The sequence below is a fragment of the Malus sylvestris genome, chromosome 4 (assembly GCF_916048215.2).
Source record: "Malus sylvestris chromosome 4, drMalSylv7.2, whole genome shotgun sequence".
Classification (NCBI taxonomy): Eukaryota; Viridiplantae; Streptophyta; class Magnoliopsida; order Rosales; family Rosaceae; genus Malus; species Malus sylvestris.
Window position 1 is genome coordinate 980,433 of NC_062263.1, and position 20,455 is coordinate 1,000,887.

The 20,455-nt window shown below is 35.3% G+C and overlaps 2 protein-coding genes across 4 annotated transcripts; both read right to left on the reverse strand.

Annotated features, from left to right (window-relative positions):
- Positions 1 to 1,789: 1,789 nt before the first annotated feature.
- LOC126618634 (disease resistance protein RUN1-like) lies at positions 1,790 to 18,958 on the reverse strand. 3 transcript variants are annotated; one of them, XM_050286745.1, is made up of 6 exons: positions 18,302 to 18,958; positions 15,714 to 16,818; positions 14,472 to 14,753; positions 13,661 to 14,365; positions 12,990 to 13,544; positions 1,790 to 2,094 (listed from the first exon to the last, which is right to left on the reverse strand). In XM_050286745.1, exons 1-6 carry the CDS (start codon positions 18,808 to 18,810, stop codon positions 2,089 to 2,091), a joined length of 3,162 nt encoding a protein of 1,053 aa, XP_050142702.1. In that variant the 5' UTR covers positions 18,811 to 18,958; the 3' UTR covers positions 1,790 to 2,088. The 3 variants fall into 3 exon arrangements, with proteins under 3 accessions (XP_050142702.1, XP_050142703.1, XP_050142701.1); XM_050286746.1 differs by lacking the exon at positions 1,790 to 2,094 and having other exon boundaries at positions 12,734 to 13,544; positions 14,472 to 14,720; XM_050286744.1 differs by lacking the exon at positions 1,790 to 2,094 and having other exon boundaries at positions 12,734 to 13,544.
- Positions 2,132 to 7,591, reverse strand: LOC126618635 (disease resistance protein RUN1-like). Its single transcript, XM_050286747.1, has 5 exons — positions 6,900 to 7,591; positions 4,290 to 5,394; positions 3,608 to 3,889; positions 2,780 to 3,502; positions 2,132 to 2,659 (listed from the first exon to the last, which is right to left on the reverse strand). The coding sequence occupies exons 1-5, from the start codon at positions 7,406 to 7,408 to the stop codon at positions 2,156 to 2,158; spliced, it is 3,123 nt and encodes a 1,040-aa protein (XP_050142704.1). The 5' UTR covers positions 7,409 to 7,591; the 3' UTR covers positions 2,132 to 2,155.
- Positions 18,959 to 20,455: the final 1,497 nt, after the last annotated feature.

Here is a 20,455-nt window from a genome sequence, read left to right on the forward strand (position 1 = left end):
TAAGTCCAAAAGACACCTCTCCCGAAGCATCTCTTGTTCGCCTGTACTCTCAAATTCTTCCTAACTTTTCATTCATGTGGGGGATTGTTGGATATTTAATATTATAATATAATATTATAATATTTAATATTAGTTTGAATGAAAATATTAGTTTGTGAAGTGTTTCATGCAGAGAATGCAACACTTTCTGTATAGTATTTAAAACATAATAGTTGTAACCTTTCCCTCATTGGTTGTCATGGTTATAGAAGTGGTGCGAACCGCAAAGCATTGGTATAGAGTTAGTCACGCAGTTTAGAAGAAGGCACTTGGGTTATATATAAACCCAGTAACACTAAGCCATGAAAGGAGTAGAAAAATAACAAAATTAATTACTCTTGAGAAATAGGGTTTCCCCACTCTATTTCTCTCATTCTTCGTTTGTTTTCCGAGTCGTGTCTTGAGAGTACGGAATATATGAAGTTCGCCAGAGTTCGAAGATTGAAGTGCTTTGACTTCGGATTATAAATTGTTGAATCCTGGGAGATGGACGCCTATCGAACTACAAGCACAAGAGTAGGGGCGAAATTCTATCTTTAGGACATTGCATTTATGCAAGCCTCAATCTCCAAGTTTGTCAGTTTTTCTAACTTTATCTCTAATTGTTTATATTAGTCTCATACATAATTGATGTTGTGAATTTCTATGTGATTATTATTATTAGAATGCTTGTGTTATTTTCATATTTTCTAATATTGCTCCAACATATGATTTTTACCTTAAGAAATTCACAAAATCAGCTTCTCAACCTCCTAGGGGTGAGGCTGTGCGTATGAACATAGGTTCGAGTGAACTTCCTTGTAAACCAATCAAAATAACCAATCTCCTACTCAGGCTCCTGCAACCAAGACAGAGCCGCCGTCAACAAGCTCATGATTTTCTGCACCGACCCATCTCTCAGAAACTTTGATTTATGCCGAGAAAGTCTTCCGTTTCATCAAAGATCCGTGCTTGTTTGTTTACGATGTAATGATCAAGGCGTTTGCCAAAAGGAGCAGTTTCAGAAGCACCTTTGAGCTCTTCCGGCGGCTGAGGGAGGAGGCATTGTGCCCTTATAATTTTACCTACCCATTTGTTTTAAAGCCATTGGATGCTTGGGAGAGGTTCGGGAAGGTGAAAGGTTCGTGTGTTTGTGGTAAAAACTGGAATTGGGTTTGATGGTATGTGTGTAACTCGCTCATTGACATGAATGCGTTATTGGGCATGGTTGAGAGTTTCAAGCAGGTGTTTGATGAAATACCCGAGAGAAACAGGCTTTGTTAGAACTTGGAACGTTACAATTTCGAGGTATGTTAGGTGCAGGAGGTTTGAGGAGGCTTTGGATATGTTTCGGAGGATGTCATGTGAGAGCAACGAGAAGCCCGATGAAGCTACGGTTGTAACCACCATTTCAGCTTGAACATCATCGAAAACTTTGGAGCTTGGTAAAGAAATTCATGAATATGTTAGAAGTGAACTTGGATTCACTACTAGAACTGGAAATGTGGTTGTTGAATACGTATGTAAATCTTTCTTATTTGATTGAAGGCCGGAGAATTGGTAATGGGTATACAATACAACAGTTTTAACGAGGAGGTAGCTCTATTCCAAGAGATGCAAGCTAAAAGAGTTAAAGGGGATAAATTTACAGTGGCTGCTCTCCTTACAGGCTGTGCTCCGTTGGGAGCATTAGAGCAAGGGGAATGGATTCACGGGTTCTGAGTGAGATTATAGTCCCGGTTTCTATATGTATGCATCCATGGTCAGTAACTGCACATTTCAATCTAAAATTTTGATTTAGGACCGAAAAAGTCGAAGTATGATGCTAATAATTTGGTTCCACAAGAGAATATGGATATATGTAAAGTATACAACAATTAACAACTGAACAACTAGTCAATATCGCAAATGAATTGTCAGTAAAATTAGGAACAAATCATCTGTTGGATGCGATCAAATCAAATGTCCAAATAATGGAGCTGGGAAAACGAGAAAGACAGCTGACATGGTCTGCGGGAGAGTATAATGCAGGAATAACGACTACTCAACCGATTTGGCAATGCTCTCTCTTCAAACCTTTTGCCTTTTCCGTTTTGGGTTCATCTGTAGTAGTCGTCATTGATTAGTGGGATGATTATCAAATGCGCCATGGCTTGGTCCCGCCTTGCAATAATCCCCCATACAACCAATCCGGAACTGCATCAGATTCGTATTCATAGTAATAATCACCCATACTAAGATTCTTGTTTTCCTTCAAAGGTTTGTCCCATACTAGATTTACCCCTGATTTCTCCGCTCCAAAACCCTCTAAAAGAATAAAAATCTCGTCCCCGCCTTGCAAATTGAGCTTGAGCTTATCGTTCGATAATTGTACCTGCCCAAAATGATCCGCAATCACTCCCAAAGAAGGCCTAGAGACCCTCAAAGTAGTACGCTTGGTACAATTTACAACAGTAAAGGCAGCTCTTAAACTTTGGTATCGCGAACCAATCCAGGAGAATGTCAACCCTTTAAAATTACGACCTTCACATTGAGGAACATCAAAATTGACATTATTGCCGTCATTGACAAAGTCAAACCACTCCGGAATACCATAAATCGTATCCAGTATAATACCACCAACTCCGCAAGAAGTCCATCCCTATAATATACATACAATGTAATATAGTGTCAAATTCTTGTTTGGTTTAATATACGTAGGTTTGTGCGTGTGATTGATAGAGAAAGACAAGAGTAGGAGGAGACAGAGATAGAGATAGACCTGTAGGATGTTGTTCCTAAACTCAGCTGTGAGATTGGTGCACCCGTACATATCAAGCTCCGCCATGGAGTTTAATGATTTACCCAAGCCTAAACCTGGAACCTCTGTGACTTCGGGCGAATTAATTAGATACAGTTCTCTTATGTTTGACATTTGCGAGAAGTCTGGCATTGTTTCCAATGCAGGGCATACCCTTGCAGCCAAGACTTCCAAATTTGTTGGTAAATCGGGGATAGCACGAAGATTTCTGCAAAAGTTAACTCCCAACTTTACGAGATTTGAAAGACCACTGAGGCTAGGTAGGCTACGACAACTACTGCCTCCAACTATCAACTCTCGTAAAGAAATTAGACGCCCAAGGTCGTTGGGGAATTGTTTTATGCTTGGACCCGTTGCAAGGATTGCACCAGCTGCTTCAAGTTTTCTCAATGATACCATCTCCCCTAAGCCCTCAGGCAGTTCTCTTAATGCACAAAACAACAGACAAAGAGTCTCAACAGATTTCAACTTATAGAATTCCGCTGGAAGATGCCTAAGCTTACCGCAGCATTGAAAATCTACCATAGTGAGTTTTTTAAGTTGACCGATGGATGGGTGAATCTTGGACAAACTAGAACAGTATGAAAAATTCAATTCTCCGAGATTTGGGAGCCTTGAAAAGTCTGATGACTTTTTTAACTTCCAGGAAAAAGAAAGATCAAGGATTTTCAAATTTTCGAGCGGCTGCACCAACCCAAAAGAAAATATTATTCAAAATCCAAGAAGAATATGGCTTAAAAAATAAAATCAGAGTGGGAATTAATTATAACCCGCTAGGGGTGATTGTACCTTGGAATTCTTCCAGCATTTTCTGAGGTTGCTGAACCGCAGGTCAAGAGCAACAAGTTTTGGCTGATTAAGAAGGTGCTCCGGCATGTACTTGGAAGGGAATCCATGCCAGCGCAACCATCTCAACTCCTTCGGAAAATGTATGAAGCTTCCAGAAAGCTCTACATTGCTGAGCCGTAGCAATCTCAGTTTTTTCATCTTGACAAATGCTTTTGTACTGAAACTAGCCTTTTTTTTATAGCTTGGCAAAGGTAGAGAAAGTGCTTCAATTTCTTCAGTTCCCTGTTAGGTAAACAAAAGGACATATGATGAATGGTAAAAGGGTAATTTGCGTCTGAAAAATGATTTACTTTCAAACAATTGTCATATAATCGGTTGGAAATCGATTTAATTGCTTCTATTTCCACGTGAAGGTTTATTGTACTTATAAATATATTTCTACATAATATTATAAAAGAAAAATTAATAAAAAATATTTGAAAACTTTGAGTTTTAACGATAAAATAAAAGGTAAAATGAATAGTACCATAATTGATTTTTTAGTGTAAAAATATGTTTTGTTTGTCAAATTAAACAATACTGTGAGTTTTTCGTTAAAATTTCTTATTATAAAATGTAAGCAGTTGCACTAGGATATGATTTAGCAAGCATTAATATTAAACTTTATCGAGAAACTACTTACAGATTTATTTGTCAACACGTCTGTTATGGCTTCAGGGTTCCACAGTCTACTCCATCTTCCAGGTTGAGTAGGAAATTTTTCAGAAATGATTGCCTTGCCCATTTCTTGAATCAAATCATGCATCTTTAGTTTGTCCCCTTCAACAGTTATAAGACACCGTTCACGAAGAATACTGATTTCGCTTGTTGCAGAGAAGCAACATTCATCTAATATTTTTGTGACATGATCCTTCTCCAAGCCAAGAAAGCAACAAGATATATCAAGGAATATAGTTTTTTGATTATAATCTAACCCATCAAAGCTTATTTTGAGTCTTTCTATAATTTCTCTTTCAGGTATTCTTTTTAATTTCTCCAAATAGCTTTGCCACACTGTTATGGGTTTATCAAAAAGAGAGGAGCCTAAAACTTTGAGTGCTAACGGCAAACCTCCACAGTAAAAAACTACCTCCTTTGACAATTCAAGATATTCTTCTTTAGGGCAATTATTTTCAAATGTATGCCAACTGAAAAGCTCAAGAGCTTCCTCCTTATTCATTTTCTCAGCTGGATATCTCATATTCACTCTCACTTGATTTAGTAAATGCTCATCTCTTGTTGTTATGATAATTATACTTCCTGGGCCAAACCACTCACGATCTCCAGCTATTGCACTTAGTTGCTCCACTTTATCTACATTATCAATAACAAGAAGTACTTTTCTAGGACGAAGGCATCCTTTTACTACACTGATCCCTCTTTGGACATTATTTATCTGGCATATGGTGGTTTGTTTCAAAATGCTAGAAGCAAGTTGTTTTTGCAAATCAACCAAACCATATCTACGTTCGGTGTTGCTAACTTCGCCAAGGTAACATTTAAACTGGAATCGATGGTGAATTTTGTTATAAATGGCATTGGCAACAGTTGTTTTGCCCAATCCACCCATCCCCCAAATTCCAACCATTTTAACATCATTTAATCCACCACTAAAAAGATCACTGATAATTGGTTGAACACGAGAGTTGATTCCAACCGGGTACTTGGCCACCTGTAATTCATCTATGCCAGGAAGCATTTCCAGAATATTCTCCTCAACAATTGTCTTAATAACCTTTGCTTCAGGCCTGAAAACTCAATTGCATTGACTCAATGAAGGATTACTAGAAGCTATCACCTTCACTCAACAGTCAATATAAAGAATTAACTAAATGCAAAAATATAATATATATATATATATATACACACACACACAAACCAGTCCTTTTCCATTGAGAGATTCTTCAAATAATTTTAATTGATTTGACAAAATAAAAATAATTTTATTTGAGAAACACCTTGTGGTCCTCATTCCATAACTTATTTTTCAGGATTCATTCATGCCATATATGGTCAAAAGAGAGAAAAAACAAATTCATTTTTTGAAAAAAAATATAATTTACATTAAGAGAAAGAGAGTAAGCTTAATCTCAAAAAAAAAAACCAAAATACAAAAAAAAAAAAAAAAAGTTTATAATTTGTATATGAATTTGTTGTTCCATTCCGATTGGGCCTTCAATTGCTTGAGTGGACCCATCAGCCGATCTGTTGGTTCCTTTTGTTTGGGCTTTTATATTTTAAACTGCCATTTCTAAGATTCAAAAATAATATCCAAAGCTCCTAAATATAGCCTTCTTTGTACCAAAATTATTATGATATTAATTAAGTTATAAATCAATTATATGTACAAAAAATTAAAAAAAAATAAAAATACCAAAAATTAAACGTAACAAAAATTAAATGTACTAAAATTAAACTAATCAATCAACCATACGTACAAAAATCAATGTACCAAAAATAAAAAACAAACGTACCAATTCATAATATGAATAAAATTAACGTATGAAAACTAATGATAAGCATACTAGTAATGTATAGAAATAATTCCCTCAATAAACTGTATACATGATAATTTGAAAAAAATAATATAAACATCCACCATTTTTGTTACCTTGAAGATAAGATTATATTTTAATTTAGGAGATCAAGATATTTTGTACGAAAAAAATATTAAAAAAAGATCACTGGATAAATATTGTTAATGACAAACCATTGATTATCTCTTAAAACAGAGTGTCTCAACTTCTAAAATACTTTAAAAAAATTAGCAGAAAATTAATTTTTAACTGATGTGGCCCAATGTACCTAAGCGTCTGAATCAAGATCCTTAAAGACACAGATCTTTGATAAAAAAAAACTTTAAATGTTAGGGATTTAAATCTAGGAAGTTCTAACAAAAAGAATGCGGTACTGTTTATTTTAACGAAAAATCACATTTTACACTAAAAAGTCAAATTTAGTTCTATTTATTTTACCTTTTATTTTGTACTTATCGTTAAAACTCAAAGTTTTTAAGTATTTATCTAATCAAGCCTATGTAAAATATGTTTTAAATAGAAGATGTCCCTACTGTTACTCATATTTTATCTTGCAAATCTTGATGTTTCAGCGAAGCTATTTTTCTTGTGTGGTATTTGCATAACAACCATTCATTAACATGTTTCAAAATGTGGAAAAGCCGAAAATAGATAGCAGCATTACTATTAAACTAGTCGAGTATTGAAAGACGTCCAAGTCCAATGAAAATGGTTACCCGTTGTTAAGATGGTGGCCAGACAAATTTGCAGCTTGAGTGAGAGCCTCTCTCCACTGCTTTACCCTTTCTTTCTTAGCTTCACGTTCGTTGTCATCTTTTTCTTCAAGGATGCCATCTTCGTACTTCTGAAATGCTCGGGCTAAACAACCTTCTTGCTTCCTCACATGTGAAGGATCGACATGATAGAATATTGGCAAGACCTGTTGCTCCAGCCTTTCTCTACATTCCATGATCTTCACCAGCTCGTCAAGACACCATCTTGATTCCGCGTAACTCTTTGAGAAGACAATGACCGAGATTCTGGACTCTTCGATTGCCCGCAGCAGTTCGGGTTTTATTTCTCCCCCTCTTTTCAGATTGTCCTCATCAATAAAGGCATCGAAGCCCCTGCCTTGTAATGCCGCGTGAAGGTGGCTCGTGAAGCCATTGCGTGTATCTTCGCCTCTAAAACTCAAGAACACATCGTAGTTCCAGAGTTTTGAAGAGGAGGGTTCACGGGATGTCATGGTGTTGTATTACTGTTTACAGCACTAGAGTGGTTCCAATCAAGCGAAAAAAATCGCAGTGGTTTTTTTAGTGTTGCAACAGAGTATATATAGCACCGAAGGGACACTTTTTGGTTCTTTCCAGGAAGCGTTCCGCTCCCAATCTTTAGCTCTTTCCGGGAAGCATCCGCCCCAAGTTTTGAAGAAAACCAAGGATGTTTCCAGTGGAAAACCACGATGTTCGTGGCCTCATGATCTGATCACTGGACGGCTACGATTAAAGTGTTGGAAAAGATGGGAGAAAAACAGCTTTAAGATGAACTGCGTTCAACTAAGTAAAAGGACACGAACTGATGGGACTTGAGTCGATGATAGGAAGGGTAGCAAGTGCCTTTTACTTAGTGCGCTTGCATAACTACTTAATTGTTGCTGAGATTCTACGGAGGAGCCTATATTTTAATGACTAAATAATCTCCTAATCACTAAACGAAGTGAGATACTCAAGTCAAGTCTCCTCTCAAAAGCAAAGCACATTCAGTCAACAAAGATAGAAGTCATCATGTAACCCTAAGCGACACGGTAATAGAACGGTGGAAAAGCGGGAGCTGCTTTTTGAAGAAAAACAAGGTAGTTTCCAGTGAAAAACCAAGAACCTACTCGTGGCCACACGATCTGAATACTGGATGGCTAAGATTGAAGATTGGGCGAAAACTGCCTTTGGAGAAAAGAAGGCGTTCAACGGAAAAAGGACAAACTATACCCCAACTGATGAGCTTGTAGTTCCACTTTAGGCGGTACTTAGTGCTACAAAACAGAGTGTACGGCACATGCTAGTAACGTCATCGTTGATCAATGGGAAAACTGAGGTTCTACGAAGGGTAAGGGAAAGAGGCACGGAGGAGGAAAGAAACTAGCACAAAATTAGAGAGAGTCTATTACATTATCTTCACGTACAAACTAAGACAACCAAGTTTGAATTTAGAGGTTTCACATGGGATTTTATTCTCTTATTTTTCTGAATTGGTGTTTCATCTTCTACTTGTTTAGTATTAGGGTTAATTAGATATAAAATCATTATACTTTAGGTCCGTTGACTTCTAATTCAACTAAGCAATTTTTTTTATGGCCTATATTCAGGGATGTGTTTCTACAATTTGTTTCAGTACCATCTATATCCGTATGCATGTTTTGGAAATTGAAATTTCAAAATCATGTAGTAAATGGTTGAATAATTCTCATCACCTAATTGCGATATATAATGTATACTAGAATTGAATTTATGGTCCAATTCACTATTAGGTTTTAATAATTCACCGTTCTTTCAGTGTTATACTTGTATTTGTAGTTTGGTTTGTAGAAACTGGTGAAAAATCATTAGGTTTTAATAAAAAGTTGGGGGTGTCGGATAGATGCAGTTCAATTGAGATTACAAAAGTGATATTTTTTCACATTTTTTATATCATATTTGTATCACATTTCTAATAGAGATGAGATTCACATGTATTGGTAAATCCTATTTCTATTAGAAATGTGGTATGAAAAATGTGGTAAGTGTAGGTTACTCTTAAGATTAATGGAAGGATAATACTTTGTATCCCCACGAAGGGATGTACATATTCTTACATTTGCAAATAACATATTTTGAGTATATAAACTTAATGATCTAAATCATTCAATTTCTTAATCATCAATTGAAGATCACTCATACAAAAAATCATTTGAATCGAAAATCATTTAATCATCCAAACATATCAAATAAATGAAGGGTTCATCATGAATATGTTACCTGGTCTTAAATTTCAGGTAGACAAGCCATGAGCCCACTCCAACAACACCGATATTGTCCCCACTTGGCCACCTACTCAATCCCTCAGGTGTGGGGTTTTAATACAAAAGGCCTCGGTGTTAGTTAGAGTGGGGTAATTCTATATAAATGGCTTGTTCTCAAGCCTTCTAGCCAATGTGGGACAAAATAATTCTAACACTCCCCTGCACGTGAGACCCCATTTTATGGGTCACACCTGGAGTTCCACACATCGGCAACCATGTGGAGCCAAGTTGGGGCTCACCCGTTTGCACAGGGCCAATACACGTGGCATATCTTGGCCTACGTGGAGCCAAGTCGGGGCTCACCCATTTGCTCAGGGCCAAAGGGGACCCACCCGTTCACGTGGATGTACAGACTCGTCCCCTGACTCTTATACCATCTTAAATTTCAGGTAGACGGGCCATGTGCCCACTCCAACAACACCGATACTGTCCCTACTTGGCCATCTGCTCAATCCGTCAGGTGTGAGGTTTTAATATAAAAGGTCTCGGTATTAGTTAGAGGGGTAATTCTATATAAATGGCTTGTTTTCAAGCCTTCTGGCCGATGTGGGACAAAAGAATTCTAACACTTGGTATCTACACCGTTGATTTGTACGTTCCATACATTTTAATAACGGCCTGAAAGTTGCCAACTCTCCATCAAAATCCATAGATTTATAAATCTATTAAAATTTCTCAAAATCTCAATTGAATTCACTCTCCTAGTTATTTAAAATGAAATTGAAGCCTAAAAAAATAGGACAACAATGAAGGATAATTTGTAAATTTGTTTAACTTTTCCTCCAATAAATCAAATATGCTTTCCTATAAAAACTATACAGATTTGATCTCACAGCCCAACTAAAACTCAATCACATAGCAACTCAGTACCACAGTTTGGTAATATTCCTCTCTTGAAAGTGAGAGGTCTTAAGTTTGAATCTCATGGATGACGAATTCAATACCAAATTAAGTTGCTCATTATGTAGCTTAGCCGAATTCATCCTCCTCCTAATATAAAAATATCAATGTACCAATAAAAAAATAAAACTCGGTCACATAAACATGATTTCCTGAAGGGAAAATTAGAATGCCATACATCTTTTCAATAGTTGTTAGATTAAACATTCATCCCTTTTAAAGATTTTATTAAGGTGCTTTGATCAATTGCCACTTCAATAATTTTCTATTTATTTAATTTCCATGTCATTAATTTAAAGGGAGTTTTAACGAAAAGTCCACAATACTGTTCATTTTAACGAAAAACCACATTTTTACACTAAAAAGTCAAATCTGGTACTATTCACTTTACGCTTTATTTTGTCCTTATCATTAAAACTCAAAGTTTTCAAACCCTTTTCATTAGTTTTCCTTAATTTTTTAAATGCATTTATATAGAGGCATAAGGTAGCTTAGCAACTAATTGCCTATAATATAGGAATTTAATTTCATCAATCCCCTTCTACGCATTAAATGACATTTTTTAATAAAATAAAATAAAAAATTAATTAACTAATTCCTCATTACCTTATTATTAGTATTTTAAAAAAAATTCTCTTTCTATTAAAAATGTCTCAATAAAAAGTCTTCAATACATATTTTTTCACATATAGATATATATAAAAAATATACTTAAAACTTATGGTACATTTGAGAACAAAAGTATCGACTTTTGGTATGTTTAAATTTCAAATGTACCGAGAAACCAAATGTACCAAATATTCAAATGTACCATAAAACCAAATATACCCATTGTTATGTAACCCTTTTGGTATGTTTAGATTTCAAATGTACAGAGAAACCAAATGTACCAAAATTTCAAATGTACCATAAAACCAAATGTGCCCATTGTCAAGTAACCATTTTGGTATGTTTAGATTCCAAATGTACCAAAAGACGAAATGAAAAAACAAATCACAAATGTACCCCAAAATCAAATGTCTCTATCAGATAACCCTTTTGGTACATTTACATTCTAAATGTAGCGAGAAATACAAAAAATCAAATCCACTATAAAACTAAATGTGTCCATATTATAGGTAACTAGACGTAGTTATATAATCAAACAAATCTTTATCATGTGTTGGGTCTTCGAAATAATAAAATCTAACAATTTTTTTTTTATAAATATTCTACTATATTCACAAAAAGAAGTAAAATTATACCAAACAATAAAAAATTGCATGGAGATGGATAATAAATGCATAAATATAGGGATAAGAGGAAATGAACAAAAAAAAAAAAAAACGAAATGTCTAGGAAAAGCCATGAAAAACTAAAATTCTAAATAACTTTGAACTTATGTAAAAAACTGAAATTAATAACCAAAATTTTAAGAAAATGTTTGATCAAATTTTCAAAATGAGTGTATATTTAGTCTAAAAATTAAAAAAATAAGGCGCCTGTATCAAAATGCCCATTTCCTGAATGAATGCATATGATTTTTACCTCAGCTTGTCAACCTCCTAGTGGTGAGGATGTGCGTATGAACATAGGTTCGAATGAACTTCCTTGTAAACCAATCAAAATAACCAATCTCCTTCTCAACCTCCTGCAACCAAGACAGAGCCGCCGTCAACAAGCTCATGATTTTCTGCCCCGACCCATCTCTCGGAAACTTTGATTACGCCGAGAAAGTCTTCCGTTTCATCAAAGATCCGTGCTTGTTTGTTTACGATGTAATGATCAAGGCGTTTGCCAAAAGGAGTAGTTTCAGAAGCGCCGTTGAGCTCTTCCGGCGGTTGAGGGAGGAGGGATTATGCCCGTATAATTTTACCAACCCATTTGTTTTAAAGCCATTGGATGCTTGGGAGAGGTTCGGGAAGGTGAAAAGGTTCATGTGTTTGTGGTAAAAACTGGAATTGGGTTTGATGGCATGTGTGTAAATCGCTCATTGACATGAATGCGTAATTGGGCATGGTTGAGAGTTTCAAGCAGGTGTTTGATGAAATACCTTAGAGAAACAGGCTTTGTTGGAACTTGGAACGTTACGATTTCGAGGTATGTTAGGTGCAGGAGGTTTGAGGAGGCTTTGGATATGTTTCGGAGGATGTCATGTGAGAGCAACGAGAAGCCCGATGAAGCTACGGTTTTAACCACCATTTCAGCTTGAACAACATCGAAAACTTTGGAGCTTGGTAAAGAAATTCATGAATATGTTAGAAGTGAACTTGGATTCACTACTAGAACTGGAAATGTGGTTGTTGAATACGTACGTAAAACTTTGCAGTTTGGCATGAAGCCTGATGATTTCACCTTCATTGTTGTCTTAACTGACTGCGTTCACAGAGGGTTGGTAGATGAGGGTTGTGAGTTCTTCAACTCCAACAGAAAGATATATGTGATTGAGCGAGGTTAGAACACTATGGTTGCCTGATCGACCTTCTTGGCCGTACCAGACTGTTAGACGAAGCAGATGAGTTGATAGAAAGGGTTCCAAGTGAGATTATAGTCCCAATTTCTATATGTTTGCATCCATGGTCAGTAACTGCACATTTCAATCTAAAATTTTGATTTAGGACCGATAAAGTCGAAGTATGATGCTAATAATTTGGTTCCACAAGAGAATATGGATATATGTAAAGTATACAACAATTACCAACTGAACAACTAGTCAATATCGCAAATGAATTGTCAGTAAAATGAGGAACAAATCATCTGTTGGATGCGATCAAATCAAATGTCCGAATAATGGAGCTGGGAAAACTAGAAAGACAGCTGACATGGTCTGCGGGAGAGTATAATGCAGGAATAGCAACTACTCAACCGATCTGGCAATGCTCTCTCTTCAAACCCTTTGCCTTTTCCGTTTGGGTTCATCTGTAGTAGTCGTCATTTGATTAGTGGGATGATTATCAGATGCGCCATGGCTTGGTCCCGGACTTGACTCACCATACAACCAATCCGGAACTGCTTCATAGTCGTATTCATAGTAATAATCACCAAGATTCTTGTTTTCCTTCAAAGGTTTGTCCCATACTAGATTTACCCCTAATTTCTCCGCTTCAAAACCCTCTAAAAGAATAACAATCTTGTCCCCGACTTGCAAATTGAGCTTGAGCTTATTGTTCGATAATTGTACCTGCCGAAAATAACCCGCTGTTACTCCCCAAGAAAGCCTAGAGACCCTCGAAGTAGTATGCTTGGTACAATTTACAACAGTAAAGGCAACACTTTTATGTTGGAATTGCGACCAAACCCAGCAGAGTGTCAACCCTTTAAAATTACGACCTTGACATTGAGGAACATCAAAACTGACTTTATTGCCGTCAGCGACAAAGTCAAACCACTCCGGAATACCATAAATCTTATTCAGTAAAATACCACCAACTCCGCAAGAAGTCCATCCCTATAATATACATACAATGTAATATGGTGTCAAATACTTGTACATGTGCGGTTGTGTTTGTGCGTGTGATTGATAGAGAAAGACAAGAGTAGGAGGAGACAGAGATAGAGAGAGACCTGTAGGATGTTGTTCCTAAACTCAGCTGTGAGATTGGCGCACCCGTACATATCAAGCTCCGCCATGGAGTTTAATGATTTACCCAAGCCTAAACCTGGAACCTCAGTGACTTTGGGCGAATGACTTAGAAACAGTCGTTCCATGTTTGACATTTGCGAAAAGTCTGGCATTGTTTCCAATGCAGGGCATAAAATTGCATCTAAGACTTTCAAATTTGTTGGTAAATCGGGGATTGCACGAAGATTTCTGCAATACCCAAGTCTCAACATTACGAGATTTGAAAGACCACTGAGGCTAGGTAGGCTACGAAAACTATTGCCTCCAACTATCAACTCTTGTAAAGAAATTAGACGCCCAAGGTCGTTGGGGAATTGTTTTATGGCTGTAAATTTTGCATCAATTTTACTCAATGATACCATCTCCCCTAAGCCCTCAGGCAGTTCTCTTAATGCACAAAACGACAGACAAAGAGTCTCAACAGATTTCAACATATAGAATTCCGCTGGAAGATACCTAAGCTTATGGCACCATTGAAAATCTACCCTAGTGAGTTTTTTAAGTTGACTGATGGATGGGTGAATCTTGGACAAACTAGAACAGCCTGAAAAATTCAATTCTCCGAGATTTGGGAGCATTGAAAAGTCTGGTGACTTTTTTAACTTCCAGGAACAAGCAAGATCGAGGATTTTCAAATTTTCGAGCGGCTGCACAAACCCACAAGAAAATCTTATTCAAAATCCAAGAAGAATATGGCTTAAAAAAATAAAATCAGAGTGAGAATTAATTCTAACCCGCTAGGGGTGATTGTACCTTGGAATTCTTCCAGCCTTTTCTGAGTTTGCTGAACCGCAGGTCAAGAGCAACAATTTTTGGCTGATTAAGAAGGTGCTCCGGCATGTACTCGAAAGGGAATCCATGCCAGCCCAACCATCTCAACTCTTTCGGAAAATGTTTGAAGCTTCCAGTAAACTCTACATTGTTGAGCCGTAGCAATCTCAGTTTTTTCATATTGACAAATGCTTTTGTACTGAAACTAGCCTTTGTTTTAGAGCTTGGCAACTGTAGAGAAAGTGCTTCAATTTCTTCAGTTCCCTGTTAGGTATACAAAAGGACATATGATGAAGGTTGAAGTGCCAAAGTCTTTGAATTATCATCTCAGTGAAAATTAGGTTTCCGAATTTTTTTTTTTGGTAAAATAAGTCCCTAAAAATTCATTAAAAATTTCTAATTCCATCCGTACTATTATATTCAAAGCTAATTTATCTATTTTTTCTTCAACTTAAGTCACTTGAAACACTTTAGAATGTACTATCGTCATTTTCTCGCCGGTAAGCCTTTTACATTTCATATAGGTTGCGAATCTAACATCTAATTTACCCTCCAAAGTTAACTTACATTATTTCTTATGTAAAACTACCAATTTACCCATCAAAGTTAACTTTATACACTATTTCTTTATGAAAAACTACTAATCTATCCTCCAATGTGTATCGCATATAAGTAACGTGACTTAAATTGACGGAAATTTGAATATAGTAGCTTCAAATATAATATTAGAGATGTAATTGGCAGATTTTTATAATTTAAGGACTTATTTTTCTGAAAAAATAGTTTAGGGACCTAATTTCCACTGAGGTGATAATTCATGGACTAAATTGACAGTTCACCCTATGATGAATAATAAAAGGGTAATTTGCGTCAGAAAAATGATTTACTTGCAAACAATTGTCATATAATCGGTTGGAAATCGATTTAATTGCTTCTATTTCCACGTCAAGGTTTATTGTACTTATAAATATATTTCTACATAATATTATAAAAAGAAAACGAATAAAAAAGATTTGAAACCTTTGAGTTTTAATGATAATGACAAAATAAATAGTAAAATAAATAGTACCAGGATTGACTTTTTAGTGTAAAAATGTGATTTTTTGTTAAAATAAACAGTACCGGTAATTTTTCGTTAAAATTTCTTATTATAAAATGTAAGCAGTTGCACTAGGATATGATTTAGTGAGCATTAATATTAAACTTTATTGAGAAACTACTTACAGATTTATTTGTCAACACGTCTGTTATGGCTTCAAAATTCCACAGTCTACTCCATCTTCCAGGTTGAGTAGGAGATTTTTCAGAAATGATTGTCTTGCCCATTTCTCGAATCAAATCATGCATCTTTAGTTTGCCCCATTCAATAGTTATAAGGCACCGTTCATTGAGAACACTGATTTCGTTTGTTGCATAGAAGCCACATTCATCCAATATTTTTGTGACATGATCCTTCCCCAAACCAAGAAAGCAACAAGATATATCAAGGAATATAGTTTTTTGATTATAATCTAACCCATGAAAGCCTATTTTGAGCTTTTCTATAATTTCTCCTTCAGGTATTCTTTTTAATTTCTCCAAATAGCTTTGCCACTCTGTTATGGGTCTACCAAAAAGAGTGGAGCCTAAAACTTTGAGTGCTAACGGCAAACCTCCACAGTAAGAAACTACCTTCTTTGATAATTCAAAATATTCTTCTTTAGGGCAATTATTTTCAAATGTATACCAACTGAAAAGCTCAAGAGCCTCCTCTTCATTCATTTCCTTGGCTGGATATCTCATATTCACTCTCACTTGATTTAGCAAATGTTGATCTCTTGTTGTTATGATAATTATACTTCCTGGACCAAACCACTCACGATCTCTAGCTATTGCACTTAGTTGCTCCACTTTATCTACATTATCAATAACAATAAGTACTTTTCTACGTCGAAGAAGTCGTTTTATTACACTGATCCCTTCACCGACACTATTTATCAGGAATATGGCGGTTTGTTTCAACATGTTAGAAACAAGTTGTTTTTGCAAATAAACCAAACCATATCTATGTTCAGTGTCACTAACATCTCCAAGGTGACATTTAAACTGGAAGCAATGATGAATTTTGTTATAAATGGCGTTGGCAGCAGTTGTTTTGCCCAATCCACCCATCCCCCAAATTCCAACCATTTTAACATCATTTAATCCACCACTAAAAATATCATTGATAATTGGTTGAACACGAGAGTCGATTCCAACCGGGTACTTGGCCACCTGTAATTCATCCGTGCCAGGAAGCAATTCCAGAATATTCTTCTCAACAATTGTCTTAATAACCTTTGCTTCAGGCCTGAAAACTCAATTAGTAAGCATTAACTCAATGAAGGATTACTATAAGTTATCACCTTCACTCAACAGTCAATATAAAGAATTAACTAAATGCAAAAAAAAAAAATATATATATATATACACACACAAACCAGTCCTTTTCCATTGAGAGATTCTACAAATAATTTTAATTGATTTGACAAAATAAAAATAATTTCATTTGAGAAACACCTTGTGGTCCTCATTCCATAACTTATTTTTCAGGATTCATTCAATCCATATATGGTCAAAAGAGAGAAAAAAAAAATTCATTTTTTGAACAAAAAATATAATTTACATTAAGAGAAAGAGACTAAGCTTAATCTAAAAAACAAACCAAAATACAAAAAAAAAAAAAAGGTTTATAATTTGTATATGGATTTGTTGTTCCATTCCGATTGGGCCTTCAATTGCTTGAGTGGACCCATCAGCCCATCTGTTGGTTCCTTTTGTTTGGGCTTTTATATTTTAAACTGGCCTTTCTAAGATTCAAAAGTAATATCCAAAGCTCCTAAATCTAGCCTTCTTAGTTCTTTGTACCAAAATTATTATGATATTAATTAAGTTATAAATCAATGATATGTACAAAAAAAAAACAAAAATTAAACGTACCAAAAATTAAACGTAACAAAAATTAAACGTACTAAAATTAAACTAACCAATCAATCATATGTACAAAAATCAATGTACCAAAAATAAAAAACAAACGAACCAATTCATAATATGAATTAAATTAACGTATGAAAACTAATGATAAGCATACTAGTAATGTATAGAAATAATTCTCTCAATAAAATGTACACATGATAATTTGAAAAAAAATATATAAACATCCACCATTTTTGTTATCTTGAAGATAAGATTATATTTTAATTTAGGAGATCAAGATATTTAGTACGAAAAAGATATTAAAAATAGATAACTGGATAAATATTCTTAATGACAAACCATTGATTATCTCTTAAAACAGAGTGCCTCAACTTCTAAAAATACTTAAAAAAAAATTAGCAGAAAATTAATTTTTAACTGTGGCCCAATGTACCTAAGCGTCTGAATCGAGAACCTTAAAGACACATATGTTTGATAAAAAAAAGCTTTAAATGTTAGGGGTTTAAATCTAGGGAGTCCTAACTAAAAGAATGCGATACTATTTATTTTAACGAAAAATTACATTTTTACGTTAAAAATCAAACCTAATACTATTCATTTTACCTTTTATTTTGTCCGTCAAAACTAAAAATTTTCAAGTATTTTCATTAGTTTTTCTTTAAATCTAATCAAGCCTATGTAAAATATGTTTTAAATAGAAGATGTCCTACTATTACTCATATTTTTCCTGTGTGCTATTTGCATAACAACCATTCGTTAACATGTTTCAAAATGTGGAAAAGCCGAAAATAGATAGCAGCATTACTATTAAACTAGTCGAGTATTGAAAGAATCCCAAGTCCAATGAAAATGGTTACCCGTTATTAAGATGGTGGCCAGACAAATTTGCAGCTTGAGTAAGAGCCTCCCTCCACTGCTTTACCCTTTCTTTCTTAGCTTCACGTTCTTTGTCATCTTTTTCTTCAAGGATGCCATCTTCGTGCTTCTGAAATGCTCGGGCTAAACAACCTTCCTGCTTCCTCACATGTGAAGGATCGACATGATAGAATATTGGCAAGACCTGTTGCCCTAGCCTTTCTCTACATTCCATGATCTTCACCAGCTCGTCAAGACACCATCTTGATTCCGCGTGACTCTTTGAGAAGACAATGACCGAGATTCTGGACCCTTCGATTGCCCGCAACAGTTCGGGTTTTATTTCTCCCCCTCTTTTCAGATTGTCCTCGTCAATAAAGGCATCGAAGCCCCTGCCTTGTAATGCCGCGTGAAGGTGGCTCGTGAAGCCATTGCGTGTATCTTCACCTCTAAAACTCAAGAACACGTCGTAACTCCAGAGTTTTGAGGAGGAGGGTTCACGGGATGTCATGGTGTTGCATTACTGTTTACGGCACTAGAGTGATTCCAATCAAGCGAAAAAAATGGCAGTGGTTTTTTTGTGTTGCAACAGAGTATATATAGAACTAAAGGGACACTTTTTGGTTCTTTCCAGGAAGCGTTCCGCTCCCAATCTTTGGCTCTTTCCGGGAAGCATCCGCCCCAAGTTTTGAAGAAAACCAAGGACGTTTCCAGTGGAAAACCACGATGTTCGTGGCCACACGATCTGATCACTGGACGGCTACGATTGAAGTGTCAGAAAAGATGGGAGAAAAGCAGCTTTAAGATGAAACCGCGTTCAACAAAGCAAAAGGACATGAACTGATGGGACTTGAGTCGATGATAGGAAGGGTAGCAAGTGCCTTTTAGTTAGTGCGCTTGCAGAACTAATTATTACTGAGATTCTACGAAGGGTAAGGGAAAGAGGCACGGAGGAGCTTAAAGTTCTAAATTAGAGGGTCTATTACATTATCTTCACGTACAAACTAAGACAACCAAGTTTGAATTTAGAGGTTTTTTCACATGGGATTTTATTCTCTTCTTTTTCTGAATTGGTTTTCATCTTCTACTTGTTTAGTGTTAGGGTTAATTAGATATAAAATCATTATACTAATCGATTTAGGTCTGTTGACTTCTAATTCAATTAAGCAATTTCTTTTTTATGGCCTATATTTAGGGATGTGCTTCTACAATTTGTTTCAGTACCATCTGATTCTATGCCCGTATGCAGGTTTTGGAAATTAAAATTTCAAAATCATGTAGTAAATGGTTGAATAATTCGCATCACCTAATTGCGATATAGAATGTATACTGAAATTGAATTTATGGTCCAATTCACTATTAGGTTTTAATAGTTCACTGTTCTTTCAGTGTTATACTTGTATTTGTAGTTTGGATTGTAGAAACTAGAGAAAAATCATTAGGTTTTAATAAAAGCAGGGTTAAAAAGGTGGGGGTGTCTAGATAGATGCGGTTCAATTGAGATTACAAAAGTGATATTTTATCACATTTTTTATATCATATTTGTATCACATTTCTAATAGAGATAATTCACAAGTATTGGTAAGTCATGTTTCTATTAGAAATATGGTATAAAAAATGTGGTAAGTTTAGGCTACTCTTAAAATTAATGGAAGGATAATACGTTGCATCCCCATGAAGGGATGCACATATTCTTACATTTGCAAATAACGTATTTTGAGTATATAAACTTAATGATCTAAATCATTCAATTTCTTAATCATTAATTGAAGATCACTCATACAAAAAATCATTTGAATCGAAAATCGTTTAATCATCCAAACATATCAAATAAATGAAGGGTTCATCATGAATATGTTACTTGGTATCTACACCGTTGATTTGTACTATCCATACATTTTAATGACTAAATGATCTCCGATTCAAATGATTTTCTGTAGTTGTGATCTTTAAATGAAGATTAAGAAATTAAACAATTTCGATTATAAAATTTATATGACAAATGTACAGTATTTGCATAATCCTTCAAAGTATGAATGCAAGTATTATACTTAATGAAATTGTCCATGAGTTTATTGTTGGCTATCCCTCTCACCCAAAAATGAGGGAGAGATACATTATGTTGCAAAAAGTTTGATAATGCCTTTATTATTGGG

Bases quoted from the DNA above. Each gene is read 5' to 3' on its own strand.
- LOC126618634 (XM_050286745.1), bottom strand. From the start codon at position 18,810: ATGACATCCCGTGAACCCTCCTCCTCAAAACTCTGGAGTTACGACGTG. The intron at 14,754-15,713 runs GTAAGTAGTTTC...TATACCTAACAG, and splicing joins ACGTGTTGACAAATAAATCT to GGAACTGAAGAAATTGAAGC. The intron at 14,366-14,471 runs GTACAATCACCC...GGGTTTGTGCAG, and splicing joins AAGGCTGGAAGAATTCCAAG to CCGCTCGAAAATTTGAAAAT.
- LOC126618635 (XM_050286747.1), bottom strand. From the start codon at position 7,408: ATGACATCCCGTGAACCCTCCTCTTCAAAACTCTGGAACTACGATGTG. The intron at 5,395-6,899 runs GTAACCATTTTC...TTGAGTTTTCAG, and splicing joins GGCCACCATCTTAACAACGG to GCCTGAAGCAAAGGTTATTA. The intron at 2,660-2,779 runs GTCTATCTCTAT...TGTATATTATAG, and splicing joins TTAGGAACAACATCCTACAG to GGATGGACTTCTTGCGGAGT.